We start from the raw sequence: 15494 nt of genomic DNA on the forward strand, positions 1-15494 counted from the left end.
GTTTGTAAATCTTCATTTAAAACCTTGGTCAGTAATTATATGAACTGCATCTCTGTGCAGACACTGCTCCTGGTAATCAACCATGACACAGTAAAACAAATCTAATGTAGATATTCTTTACCTTGCATTCTTACCAAACACAGGGTTCTGCCTGAGGGGACCATATTAGTAGACGGCCATACATATATTTCTTTTTAACTGTTATTCTGGGTTTTATGAAGTTGGTAGTTGTGGAGATGGGAGAAGTGAATTTTGGGGGCAGTCATGAGACTTTCATGCAAGATTTATTTTAGGGAATATATGCCTTTTCCGGACTGCATCCAAAAATAGCATTTTAATCATTGTCATCTGGCTAAGAAGAATTATCCATGTAATTAGTTTCAAATGAACTTGAAAGGTGTTGCTTAACTTGTGTGAATTCCATTTGAAACACAGATAAATACAAATTTGCATTTTAATGATTTTTAGTAATACTTGAAGTTTTAAATACCATTCCAGATAATTCACTTCATATTCAGGCATTTCTTTCAACTTACACTTCGGAAAACAAGAACTGAGGTCTTGAACCCTTTGTATGACTTTTAGATTATAAGGTTCACAGTTGAATTAAACTTCCCTTTTGTTTCTGTATTTCATGGCAAAATTGGGGGGGGGGGGAATAGCTGGGGCTCAGAAGCTATCACTTTGTTAAAATGACAGGGGCAGGAAAAATTTGGCTTAGAATGGGGCATAGATCTAGCATCTTGGGAAAAAAACTTCCATTTTTAACAATGTGCAACAGTAAAATATCTGTAGCTGAAGAGGAGAAGGTTGCAACTATTAGCTGATTGGTCCCAGAAAATGGAGTGTGGGGTGTAGCCAGTGCATGGAATTGTTGGTGCTGGTAGTATTTCTCATGATTAGCAAGAATAAGAGGATTCCTGAATCACCTAACTAGTAATCCTGGCTTAGCTGGCAGTGCCTTTCATTGGCTGTAGCAGCCAGAGTTCACTCTGACCAGGAAACATCACTACTGGTTGATAACATCTTGGGTCCACAGGGTCAGCCAAGATTTGTTTCACTGACCAGCGCTCTGTGTTACCATGGACTGGAAGCTGCATATCGTAATCTCTTGCTAGTGAATCACAGAATCACAGAATCACAGAATCCCAAGGGTTGGAAGGGACCTCAAAAGATCATCTAGTCCAACCCCCCTGCAAGAGCAGGGTAACCTACAGTACATCACACAGGAACTTGTCCAGGCGGGCCTTGAATATCTCCAGTGTAGGAGACTCCACAACCCCCCTGGGCAACCTGTTCCAGTGCTCTGTCACTCTTACAGTAAAGAAGTTCTTCCTGATGTTAACGTGGAACTTCCTATGCTCCAGTTTACACCCATTGCCCCTTGTCCTATCACTGGATATCACTGAAAAAAGCCTAGCTCCATCATCCTGACACCTACCCTTCACATATTTGTAAACATTGATGAGGTCACCCCTCAGTCTCCTCTTCTCCAAGCTAAAGAGACCCAGCTCCCTCAGCCTCTCCTCATAAGGGAGATGTTCCACTCCCTTAATCATCTTTGTGGCTCTGCGCTGGACTCCTTCAAGCAATTCCCTGTCCTTCTTGAACAGAGGGGCCCAGAACTGGACGCAATATTCCAGATGCGGCCTCACCAAGGCTGAGTAGAGGGGGAGGAGAACCTCTCTTGACCTACTAACCACTCCCTTTCTAATGCACCCTAAGATGCCATTTGCCTTCTTGGCCACAAGAGCACATTGCTGGCTCATGGTCATCCTCCTATCCACCAGGACCCCCAGGTCCCTTTCCCCTTCGCTACTTTCCAGCAGGTCAACCCCCAACCTGTACTGGTCCATGGGGTTGTTCTTCCCCAGACGCAAGACTCTACACTTGCCCTTGTTAAATTTCATCAAGTTTCTCCCCACCCAACTCTCCAGCCTGTCCAGGTCTCGCTGAATGGCAGCACAGTCCTCTGGTGTGTCAGCCACTCCTCCCAGTTTTGTGTCACCAGCAAACTTGCTGAGGGTGCACTCAGTTCCCTCATCCAGGTCATTGATGAAAATATTAAACAGCACCGGTCCCAGCACCGACCCCTGAGGGACTCCACTAGTCACAGACCTCCAGCTAGATTCTGCGCCATTGACCACAACTCTCTGCCTTCTTCCTTTCAACCAGTTCTCGATCCACCTCACTACTTGATCGTCAAGCCCACACTTCCTTAGCTTATCTATGAGGATGCTGTGGGAGACAGTATCAAATGCCTTACTGAAATCAAGAAAAACTACATCTACCGCTCTACCATCATCCCTCCACCTAGTCACTTCCTCATAGAAGGCTATAAGGTTGGTCATACATGACTTCCCCCTCATAAAACCATGTTGGCTGTTCTTAATGACCCCCTCATCCTTGATATGCCTAGTGATGGAGTCAAGAATAAGTTGTTCCATCATCTTTCCAGGGATGGAGGTAAGGCTGACCGGTCTATAATTACCCGGGTCCTCCTTCTTGCCCTTCTTATAGATTGGTGTGACCTTTGCCATCCGCCAATCCTCAGGCACCTCGCCCGTTTCCCACGACTTACCAAAGATGATGGAAAGTGGCCTAGCAATGACCTCCGCCAGCTCCCTCAGCACCCGTGGGTGCATTCCATCCGGACCCATCGATTTACAGATGTCCAGATTGCATAGCTGATCCCTAACCCAATCCACATCTACCAAAGCAAACTCCTCCTTTGTCCTGACTCCTTCTGGGGCTATAGAAATCAAGGGCCCTCGGGGAGAGTCTGCAGGAGTAAAGACAGAGGCAAAGAAGGCATTCAGCACCTCTGCCTTCTTTATATCCTCTGTCTCCAGGGTACCCACTTCGTTCAGCAGTGGGCCTATATTGCCTCTTGTTTTAGTTTTATTTGCTATGTATTTGAAGAAGCCCTTTCTATTGTCTTTAACCCGACTAGCAAGATTGAGTTCCAAGGAGGCCTTAGCTGTCCTAATTGCCTCCCTACATCCTCTAACAACTGTCCTATATTCCTCCCAAGCGGCCAGCCCCTCCTTCCATAATCCATAGATTCTCCTTTTCCACTTGAGTTTGCCCAGCAGCTCCTTGTTTAACCACGCCGGTCTCCTAGATCCCTTACTTGACTTCCTACTCATTGGGACGCTCCGATCCTGAGCTTGGAAGAAGCGGTCCTTGAATGCTAACCAACTATCTTGAGCCCCTTTACCGCCTAGTACACTTTCCCATGAGACTTCCCTTAGCAGTTGACTGAAGAGGCCAAAGTTGGCCCTTCGGAAGACTGCTTTCCTCTTAAGTCTTCACACATTTTAATTTGAAACCACAACGCTTCATTCCCAAAATCATTCAGAATTGCTAGTCATTGAAATATTCCTACTTACAACAATGTTTATAAAACTGTGATTCAGAGCAATTGAATTAATCATTAAAACATAGAAAATGTTATGCTTCTTTCATATGTGTCAGACTCCTAATGCTCTGTTTACAGTGGTTTGTACTTCAGATAATACTCTTGAAATCTTTAGAGTTGCTCGTCATGCGTGTATTAGTTAACACAAGTAAGGATGGCTGAACTCAACACATCATAATCATAAACACAATGTTCTTGTCAAGTACAATGAAAGAAATCAATTGCTGTGACAATAATTGCTATTCAAAGACAGGGTTTTAGAGATATAATTGTTCTGTTATTTTAATTTTAGAAGAATTATGCTTGCTTTATAACATATCAATTAAAATGTGCTCTATTTGCCAATAAAAAGGTAGTAAATAATACATCAGAAAAACAATATACGTGATCTCTTAGGAAATTTTTGCAATACTGATTTAAAAACATTGACTTAGATATGAGGCTTGTTTTATTTGCATGTATTGACTTTAAACAATTTCTGTCATCAGTTGTTTTCTTTTTTACTGAATACTGTTATTTTTGGTCATGTTTAAAAATACCATAATATGAAGGAGAAACCTTAATGCAGCGTAGGAACACTGTTAAGTTGTGTACATTCTTGTGCTCTTAGCAAAGAGAGTGAGACCAATGGGCAGGAGCTATGTGGATCTAGAAGGATATTTAACTATGGTCTCACTCAGCACAGCAAGGTTCATGTAATGAAGCAGTAATTGCCAGGATGGCCCAACTCCTATTAAAAAAAAAGACTTGTGAGGGGCTTTCAAAATATGTGTTAAGTATAGATGTAGGCAGTCAGCGGGAATGCTAGGCACCTAAATAACCTTATAAAGTAATCTTTGGGTGCTCTCTGTTAGAAGGCAATGTGGACAAATAGGGGATCTGTTCAGTAAAGTGATGCTGAGGACCTGACACCCACTATATTCATCTTGTCATTTTTTCACTTTGAACTAGCTCTAGTTTAGGTGTCTTGACCGAAAGCCCGTTCGTGTCTGACTTTGGCCCCTGTCAAGAGTCAATGTGATGGTGCTCAAAGTAGAGTCCCACACAATTCTTAATTGCAATAGAGTTAAAAGTATGATAGCTTTAAGGTAAAGTTTGAGAAAGGGTTTGCTTTCATCTAATATGGAAATATGCTGAATTATTATGTAAATTAGCAGATTAAATGAAATCATAAAAACAATAATTCATTCATGAATGTTTACATGCATTTTTGGACATTTTAATTTCTCTTTGCATGTGAAATAATAAGAGAATGAGAACAGAAATATAAAGGATGGAACATTTTGGTTTGTTCTGTTTACCTTCTGTTTTCAATATTGGTCCTTAAAATGTTTATATTTAATTCATGAAATAGTTCCTTTTACATCACTGTAAAAATAAGTAAATTATTTCATTTTAATGCAAGTAATATTTTGATGCAATATATAACAGACATTAATATGTAATGAAGAAAAAAATTCTACAGTGTTTCTATAATGCATTCACAGAGCTTAAGGCACAAGCATGTCGTTAATTCGTCTAGTCCAACCACACTGACCATTACATTTCCCAGATTTTCCCCTGTGTTTATCCCTATAATTTGAGTTTCTTTAAAGATGGTCTGCAGGTTTTGTTCCAATTTACACATACCAAGCAGCAACACCTCCACTGATTCCCTTTACACTTTTCAGTCTTTCTCCTAAATACACACACGGAGAAAATTGTTTCTCAGGTACGGAAAACACTGTCCTCAGCCAGGTCTGTGAACTGCACTAAATATGTCTAAATATGACCTCTGTAAGTTAAAAAATTACGCTGTACATTGCAACAAGTGTTATGCATGCAATTATTCCTTGCAGTTTTCCTTGTCTGTGTGCTATTAAATCAGTAATTGTCAGACTACCCAGAGCCCTTCTGGGAAGATCATCTATGTAGCTTACACCTTACTGCTAAACCCTGTATTCTCTTGCAGCCTTTCCCTGGCCACTTTATTGTATTAGACATAAACTACTTATATTCAAGGCTTCTTCCTCTTCAGTTCATCTGTTCTCCTATTGTTTATTGTTTCCTACTTCATACTAAGAAGGTAACTTTCCATCAGTCTGTAGCACACACCACTGGGATGAACTGCTTTTGTTCAAGCATGCTTTTTAGTGTTTCCACCTGTTTTGTTCCACATGGTTTGAAGGGGCAACTGTGCAAAACTATGTCGTTATCTTCTAGCAGATCATTTCTTTGGTCTAGAGACTTGGTAATCCTGATAATGCCAGTACTGCTGTGGGTTTAAGTGTATTTTAGCGTGATAATTGTCTTATTGGGAAGATTTGCATTCATAAGTGCAGAAAGTCATTCACCCTGTACTCTGGGTCAGGGTTTCATAAGCCATCTCCAATTCAAAGGCATCTATCTGTGTATTTGGATGTTATTCAGTCTCAACTGGACAGTTAGAAATAGCCGACCCAGTCCGTGACCATGTGGACAAGTCTGTATGCAAGTTTATTTTTTGTGCTTCCTGTTCACCATCCATCCATTTTCTGTGTCTTAGATTATCTGGTCATTGCAGCATAGTAAAATATTTTTCAGTATATGTAACATTGATTTAAGATAAAGAAAATAAATCGTAGTAATGTCTGAGTTTAATTCAAATGTGTCTGCTTCCAGCCAGTGTTTCTTACTATGCATTTCTGTGCTGGATGAATTTGTGCCTTTGTATTTTCTCCCCACAGAAACTCATGCACACTATAGGCAAGTCATCACTTGATCTTTTTTGAAAAGTGAGATGATTGAGCTTCCTAAATCATTCTCACTAAAAGATTTTCCCTAACCTTTGAATATTTTTGGTGATGCTTCTCTCTGTTCTTTCCATATTTCCAACCTCCTTTAAAAACAGCAAATCCCAGATTTTCAAGAACAAGTCTGATAGTATCTGATTTGGCAATACCTTGTAGAGTGATGAATTTATCTTCCAAGTGCTGCTTAGTGCTGTCCACCTGAATATTTAAGGTTTTTTTTAACCATTTTTGTTTCCCCAGCAGCAATTCATACAGAGTTGGTCATTTACACTGAATTCCTAAGTGCTTCATTCCAAAGGAAATGTGTATCTATTGCTCTGTCAATGAGGCCTTGATTCCTTGTTCTCATAAATACAACTTAGCAAGGACTATGTTTAAAAGTAAATGAAAATTGCTGAAATAGATACAATTGACTAATTGCACACCATGATTTCGGTGTCCTCCTTACCATTAACCTTTTTTCCTCAGTCTCTCTGTAAAGCATATTATATATCAGTCTCATCAAAACTGGCTGGATCTGACACAGGTGGAACCTTGCAGACCTGTCTAGAAATTTCCTTTTCTGATGTTGGTCCGCTTCTGACAGCTGGCCAATTTTTAATTCATTCATTTTGCGTTGCACTGATCTCTGTTTTGACACAATTCACATTTTGCTTTCTTATATCTCTGAAACAAGAAGCAGTTAACTATACTGGGGGATTGCAGAACATCCATTTATACTTGTCCTGCTTTTATGCTCTTTGCCTGTGATGTTAATGTCTTTGTCATATTTCACGTCAATTCCATATTGTTTCAAACCTGAAAAGATCTTATTTCTACCATTCCATTCCCCTGGCCATGTTGCATGTACTCTATTGTATCTTTTAAGTAAAAATTAGTATTTTTGAGGTGAGGTGATGTGTGCTTCAATTTACAAACGTGCTATAGAGTTATGCAGCAGCATTCCAATACTTTCTGTTTTGTTCTTTATTCCTTCTCTAGTCTCTCCTAGCATTCTATTTGCTATTTTGACTGCCACTAAATGTTCAGTTGATCTGTTCAAAAAACTATCTGCAATGACTTCAAGACCATTTTCTTGAATGGTAATTGCTAATTTGGAACCCGTCTTTGTATATTTGTAGCTAGAGAATTTGTTTGAGTTGTTGTTTTTTTTCTTGTTCACATTGCCTTCAGTTCATTGGCACTGAATTTCATGCTTTTATTTTATTGCCAAGTCAGTCAATATTGTGATAGTCTTTGCAGTCAGATTTAATTTTTATTGCCCTAAATAAACCAAGGCTATTGTCTCACCACAGCCTAGAACCAGGTTATGTTGACAAAATCTATTTTCTGTGTCTTTTTGTTAACATGAATTTTGATTTTTTTTCCCCTTCTGATTATTTATATTAAAAAAACCCAAAACAGAGAAGAAAGTCAATTATTTCATATTTACTAGCCAAGAAAAGATCATGCAAAAGTGTTAAGTAAACATTTAACATTCTCAGTGCTGTAATTTGCAGTGATTTATATTATTTTATGGGTGTGTGTTTGAAACATTCATTTCTGAATTTGACTTCACATGTAAACTAAATGATGTTTTGATTGATGACAGGAGAGTTCAGTGTGTGACCCAGGTCCGTTGACATACAGAGCACAGAAGCAATTTGAAGTTTTTCAGCCAGAACCCTGAAGTTTTTTCTTCTACTAACTTAAGAGAATTGTTCAAGAAATGAATAACTGTGAAGGACAGTGTTTTTTAAGGAAAGAGATTCAGTTCCTGGTCATAATGAAGCAGTCACACAGCACAAGGATCTCTTAGTTTCTTGTCCCCAGCTCTTTTGAATGTATTAATCTTTTCCAAATTTCAGGAGCTTTGAGTTCATCGTTTTAAGCAGAGTTGCTGATACTTCCCTAATTTAGTTTTTTTGGAAGGACTCTAGAGGAGAAGAGTAAGTGAAATGGCTTAACCTTACTTCATGCACAGCATGCTCATTTATAGCAACATGTCAATACTGTGATGTTGCCCCTAAGCATCTGTTGCAGTTACTAGGTAGACAGTACACTGTATGGTAGGGAAGACATTTCTGAGAAATAGTATTTGTAAGGAGCTATCTGTTTAAAAATCTTAAAAGATGTTGCTGTGAAACTGGACTAATTCTGGTGGTCAGTGGGGTTTTTTGTGTTCTGCTTTTACCTAAGCACCAAATATAAATTCACAGTCAGCTTGTACTTGCTTTCAAAGCAGGCTGGAGAAAGGAAGACATTAGTGTTACTGCATGGATAATGATTATATTTTGCATTTATGCACAGTACTCCTCTGAATTATACTGCTTCAGGGAATTTGTGGTATTTCCCTTGTTAGTCAAAGAATATAATTTTGAAGCTTTTTGGCAAAAAAATCATGGATGAGCTATTTATTCAATAATTCAATAGTTGCAGCGCAGTATTAATTGAAAACACTGTGTACAGCAGATGTGCTACCATGACTGACAAGTTTTTTGCACAAGAAAATGCAGATACTTTTATAAAACAAAGTCTAAAAAATTAAAAGATCTTCTGACTGCTTTGAATTAGGCTTCTAGCCTTTTGTCAGTATCCAGAAATTCACCAAAAGAAGTTGAGAGTTCAAATCCTGAATGTGCTAAATGCTTCAAATACAAAAATAATGTATTTGATTGTGAACTGCAGAAGTTTAATAATTTTGATTTTTTTTCTCATTCTGTTTTGTCTTTAGAACTGTAATGTGGGCATACTCTTTAAGATGTTTTCCCTGGGAAATTTACCATAGAAACATTCAATATGATAAAACAGACCTATTGTCATGTGCAATTATTATACTGATTATACTTGTGCATAGTCATCATTCCCATGTCCCAGGAAATTATTCAGAATTCACAAACCAAGAGAAGTATAAATTGATACAGGTTTTTGCTGTCCTTCACTCTCTTTTTCCATCTGCTAAATGTAGAACGTACAATGCATATTTGTTGAAACTGTTGTGGGTATGTAGATGGTTGTAAATGGAGCTTATCCTGTGCTAATGGAGACAGTAATAGCATTTTATGGAGACAATCACAGCATCAGAGGTGTGCATTCTCTTTTGACTTTGAACTTGGATGTTTGACTGTTGTTTATCATCTGGTAAAGTTAAGTTTTCCTCTATATTTGTGGGGTTTCCCCAAATTTAAATGTGTTTTAATTACCTTTGATACCCTAAAAATATAAGCTTTTTCAGACCATTATGTTACAATTATGTTTTTCTTTTGTAATTGCAGTTGTTTCTTATCCTTACTGCTGGTAGCCGCTGTCGTTTGGAAAATCAAACAAACCTGCTGGGCTTCTCGACGGAGAGAGGTATCAATAACTTTTAAGTTTATTGTAATAGCTTTATCTTTCAGGATAAACTGAGACCTTTGGTGGACAGCCACACCTCCGCTTTTTCCTGTATACATAATTTAAATATCCCTCTAAACTTTTTTCTACCCTGTACTGAAGAAGAAAACTTTGTTTCTTCCTGCTGTCAAAAATTAGAGAAATTGAAGCATGAGGTTGCAGAAGGCTGAATTTTCATTATGGTGGAATATTTAAATAGAATTGAATATTCTGGTTGGAAGAGACGTACACGAATCATCTAATCTGACTACTTCAGGGTTGACCTAAAGTTAAAGCATGTTATTAAGGACATTGTCTAAATGGCTCTGAAACACTGACAGGCTTGGGGCACCTCTGGGAAGCCTGTTCCAGTGTTTGACCACCCTGTCAGTAAAGATATGCTTCCTCATGTCCAGTCTAAACCTGTCCTGGTGCAGCTTTGAACCATTCCCATGCATCCTATCAGGGGATATCAGGGAGAGGAGAACAGTGCCTCCCTTGCCACATTCCCTCCTCAGGAAGCTGTAGAGAGCAATGGAGTCACCTCTCAGCCTACTTTTCTCCAAACCAGACAATCCCAAACTCCTCAGTTCCTCCTCATAGAAGGCTGACATGCCTTCCAGCCCTTTCAACAGCTTTGTTGCCCTCCTCTGGACACATTCAGGGACCTTCACCTCCTTAATTTGTGGGGCACAGAGCTACACACAATACTCAGGTGAGGCTGCACCAGTGCTAAATACAGAGATAATCACATCTTTTGACAGTCTGGTTATACTGTTTAATACATCCCAGTACTCTTAATAGTCTCAAAATAATAGTGCAAAAACATTAGGAAGTTGAAGGAACACAGAGGATCATACTGTAGTGTCTCAAACTTTCTAGGAAGCTGTTTGGTGCTGTGACTGAGGCTGTGTTGTATCAACAATCATTGGAATGTAGAATAGTAGACAACCCTCTCTGTGAGGAGCTTGTAATTTCTTTTTTTTTTTATTCTCTTCTCTTTGTATTTTTTTTTTATTCTAAGCAAAATTCTATCTCCATTAATAGTCATTAAAACCATGGCACAATTGAAACTCTTCAATAAATATTCATACATAAGGTCACCTTATTCTTTTCTTAGCCCAAATATTTGTTCTTATCTGTAAACAAATGATTAAACTTAAATGAGATTAAATTTAGGTTATGTGTACGGCTGTGCTTATATAGAACGATTCAAATGATGTGTACTGATAGTTGTCTATGCAATTTTGTTCTCATAAGACGTATAGTTTTAGACAGTGATTTTTTCCCCCTTTGAAGTTTCTTATCTTGGTAATTTTGGAAACAACACTTGCTTAATGGTATTGTAATCTAGATTTTAAAAAATCCAAGTCTTTCTTTAATTAATTAATTTTTCTTAGGATACTGGCACTAAGAGTGTTTAAATAACTTTTAATGTAGTCTACATTGAATGTAGATATGCTTTAAAAGTGCCAGGTAACCAGCAACTGCTACTTTCCCTCACTGAAATTATAGTGTATTAATGTCCAGATTTAGTTCTCAACTGGTGCTACAAAGAAAAAGACATATTATGATTGTTATTTCATTTAGGTATTTTTTTATTCAGATGAATATTGTTAAGCATATTCTCCCTCTAAGGGCCAGTGCTCATGTGTTTGTTCTTACTTGCAAAATACAGATGAAAGTTACTTTAAACTGTGGTATTCTATCAACTTATTAATATTTCATTTGCGTTTGTCTCAATACTTATTAATAGGTCTGTGCAAAACTGTTGTGACAGAACATAGCAATTCTCTGATTTAATTTATCATGTTAATAAGGATGTTTCATTGACATCTTTAAGAACAAATGTGACCATATGAGTTTAACAGATCTAGGGGGTCTAGTCTGTTTTCCATTCTTACCTTCCTAGATGTTTGAAATAGAGTATTTTTAATGTAGTCTGTAGGCATCATCCTATGAAGAACACATTCTCATATAAAAAAATTAAGTTTTCCAGGTTTTATTTTCCTAATGACATTTCTAAGACTGAATGGAAGCTCATCTAAACTCACTGATAAATACAACATAAATATAAATCATCTTCTTTCGAAGAGAAAACCAGAAAGAAATGCAGGGCAACTGTATTAAAATTCTGAGGTCTGTGCTTCAGTTCTGATCCTTGGTTTTTCTTGAACTAGAGAAATTTAGCTGTCTCTCATTCAGAAATGTTCTTAGTTTAATTTCAAAATTACATGAGTATGTTTTTCTTCCTGTTTTAAATGAGGTGTGAAACAGTACCTAGATTGTGGCAGCATTATGAAATGTAAATGTTCAAGCAAATCTTCTTAATTTTCAGTCTGCTATTGTGCATCAGCAGCAGTTCATGTCAAAGACAAATTTTCCATAACGTTCCCCATAATATTTTCCTCTACTCTAGATCAGAGAATTTGTTTTTATAGGCTGCATATTTTATAAGGCTTTGGAATGAAGTGTTACAAGTAAGTGGTATAAAAAACCATACAAGTAGAAGGCAATCTATTGTTGAAAAGAATTATTAAGTACCTCCTTTTAAAGCCCACCCATTTAGCAGATAAGCTTTCCATCTCTTTCTCATTCTTGAAAGACAGGAATGTTTTACTCTGTAGATGTGACCTCCAATATGGACACAAACTGCCCTAAGAAGTGAAATATAACGAGAACACAAATATGAAAAAGCATGCTGTTAATAGCTGTGCATCCATTTATTGTTCGTCCCAGTATGTTTTCCCCTAGAGGAGGAGAAACTTTACTATCCAGTTCTTGTGATTTTTTAGTAATGAATTTTATGAGGCTGTTGAGGTAAGCAAATAATTTTTTGAAGTTTTCAGAGACCTCTATGTGTAGCTGAAAATTCAGAACTTTGTCCTTTTTTTGACTTCTGACTTTAATGCTTGGCTAAATTGGGTCATTATTGATTCCAACTTGAATGCAGCTTGGCTCAAATCCAACACAAAGCAAGAGCAAGTTGTTTGCCCTGTGTAGTGGGAATGTCTCAATTTTCCCATGAATTCAGAAATTCACTCTCCAGTTTCTTCCTAATTCATTGCTCATGGAGGAACCAAACCTCAAATTCCTACTTAGAGAGCAGAATAACATTTGCAGGTAAGCATGGAAATTCATGTAGGAGTAGAATAAGGGCAAGATATATTTGTTTGTCAAATAAGTTAAGGGAGTTCCTAAGTGTTGCAAAGTTTAGGAGCAGGAAAGCATTTTTTTACAAGTCTTACACTACATAAAAAGATCAGATATGTACTCTAGGTTTTAATCTCTCATCCTTCTTTTTCCTTCAGAGACTTATAAATCTTTCTACCAAGACCATTCTTGGTGAAATTTCACTTGTTAGTTCTCTGGATGAAAAACGGAGAGCTGTCATTCTCTCCCAAAAGATTTGTTAGGCTTCTTTAAGTTTCAATCTGACTCTGTTTTCCTTCTTTAAACAGAAAAAAGATATATCACCCAGATTTACTAAATAAGAAAATTGAAGAGAATATTATTTGTTGTCTCTGCATGTTTCATATCTAAAGTATTCATTCAATCTTCTGTTGCGAATGGTACAAGAGAATCTATTCATAGATCATTTTACTGAAAAGCTTGATAGGTTGCCTGCCAGTTTTGTAGTGGCTCAAAGGTTTTGCCTCATGAACTTCTTCTGATTGAAAGACACCACACTGCAGATAAAATTTGCATCCAAATGATTTCTTATTAATAGTGTGTTGAACTTTTCTTTTTGCTGACAAGATTACACTGAGGTCACTAACAAACTCATACAGATGGGATTATAAACCACACAGCTTCTACTTCAGGTATTTTAGCAAAGTATTTGTCCTTCATAAGATAAAGCAGTTGCTGCTCAAATATACTTTGTACTATTTATTCAGCCAGGTGTTTTAAAGAATGGTTACCTTTAATCCAAAAGCGTGCAGTCATTGATGTACCTGCAGACATACTTCTCCCCTATCCTCCCAGACACACACAAAATACATCTGTTTGCAAACACTGGGTGTTGTTATATAAAATCATAGACTGGTTTGGGTTGGAAGGGACCTTTGAAGGTCATCTAGTCCAAACCCCACCGCAATGAACTGGGGGTATCTTCAACTAGACCAGCTTGCTCAAAACCCCATCCAACCTGGCCTTGAATGATTTTAGGAATAGGGCAGTTGCAGTTTCTCTGGGCAACCTGTGATGGTGCCTCACTATCCTCATCATAAAAGGTTTCTTCCTTACATCTCGTCTGAAATATTAATTTGAGTGTATTGTATTGGTCAGTTAGTTAAAAGGCAGCCTTATATCTTTTCACAAGAAAATCTCCTTTCTTATATGTTATTATAATTACACACTAGAAAGCTTGCATATCTTAAAAAACTGACATAAAGTCTTGTTTCCTCTTGTAATACACTAGAAGTCTCCTGAGCAATGAGGAAGTAATGTGGGATTGCACATTTATGTAACAATGTTTAAAAGCATAGTGTTATATGTGTAAAGTGCTTGCCTAACATTAAAGGTTAATATGGTTCCTTTATAGGAATTTTCATCTTTATATATAGCATTTCATTATACAGTCAGCTGTGCACCATTTGCCTGTCTGACAGAATAGCGTATACAGGCATAAAAGCGTGGAGTCAGAGATTGCTTGCTTTACACAGCGTGTAGGTGCCTCACAATATGCTGCTTCATTTTATTTAATAAGCTTATGTTTTTTAAAAAAACCCACCTTTCTAGCCTTAATTTTAATATCAAGGTAGTTTCATTCTCTTGAATATTCAAGGATTCTTAAAAACATGCAAATAAAACTGAAATAGACTTCTTAATAACAGCGACAAGTCATCTAATACCTTTAGGCTCATTTCTATGGTAACCCTAATAAGAACAAGAAAGTTCAGTTATGTTGATAGTGCTAATGAGTGTACGTAATATGTGAATTTCAGCTTTTTTCCTTTATATTATAATGACACTTGTATTTTTAAAGTATTCCTTTTAGAAAAGGCAATAATGGCTTTTGGTGAATGTAATATTGCGTATGGAATGCAACATGTTTAGTTTAGCAATATTAATATGCATAGAATATGATGCAGTCTTGAGCAACACCCTTTTGAAGGAGCAAAAGGAATACCTTGGTTCATCTATGTGTTTTAGTGTGGGCAAGGAACCACCAATAGTAGATATAAGGAAACCAAGAAATATTAATACATATAATTAAAGTACCCTGAAGCATAATATTATTCATGTGTGTAGGTGTTTACAGGCTTATATGCTTTACGTTTAAAAGTTAACCTCACAGGTCATTTCTCTTTTTTGGTAACTTCTTGTCTGTTGCTTAGCAAATATCTTGCACATCTATATGTACTTACTCATAGACTGTGTGAGTAATCCTACTGAAGTCAAAAGAGCTATTCATAGGACCAGAATTTCAACTTGTTACATTGCTTAAGCTCTTCTGAAATCAGTTGAGTTATGACTGCTTTATTTCAACTGTGGATTTAGTTTGATTGAGGATAACTGGGGCATTTATTTCAGGCTGACATTTTCTGAATTCTCTCCAACCTGAAATTTAGGCTCCTCTTTGAATGAACCTTTCAAGTGAAATGCTAGTTAGTTGACACTAGATCTTGTATCAGGACTCCCTCTGCAGTCAGTATAAGAGACACTTGCAAATGACAACTCTTCCCACCCAATTTTCAGTGTTCCTTTTGATACTGGTGGGATGACGACTTGTTAAGGATATGAATAACCCAGTGAGTCAGTTCTCCTATATTGAGAGTTAATCTTTGCTTTAATTTTGTAAAATTGAGGCTTTACTTATAATCCTGTCACTTTGTAAAAATAAGTGTCTGATTACTATATTAACCACTGCTCACATTATGCTTATTCTCTGTAAAGAGAAGTATTAAATGGTATCAGTGACAGACTCAGTATTGTATTGGAAGGAT

The 15494-nt window shown here is 37.3% G+C and overlaps 1 protein-coding gene across 6 annotated transcripts in view; it reads left to right on the forward strand.

Annotated features, from left to right (window-relative positions):
* The window catches only part of ATRNL1 (attractin like 1), a 543705-nt gene that overhangs the window by 297171 nt on the left and 231040 nt on the right, over nucleotides 1–15494 (forward strand). For all 6 annotated transcript variants that reach the window (XM_065672331.1, XM_065672333.1, XM_065672332.1 and 3 more), the window contains exon 26: nucleotides 9447–9525. In XM_065672331.1, the coding sequence (XP_065528403.1) occupies nucleotides 9447–9525 (79 nt within the window). The remainder of the gene's footprint in view (nucleotides 1–9446; nucleotides 9526–15494) is intronic.

This window comes from Lathamus discolor, chromosome 3, assembly GCF_037157495.1.
Source record: "Lathamus discolor isolate bLatDis1 chromosome 3, bLatDis1.hap1, whole genome shotgun sequence".
NCBI classification, from domain to species: domain Eukaryota; kingdom Metazoa; phylum Chordata; class Aves; order Psittaciformes; family Psittacidae; genus Lathamus; species Lathamus discolor.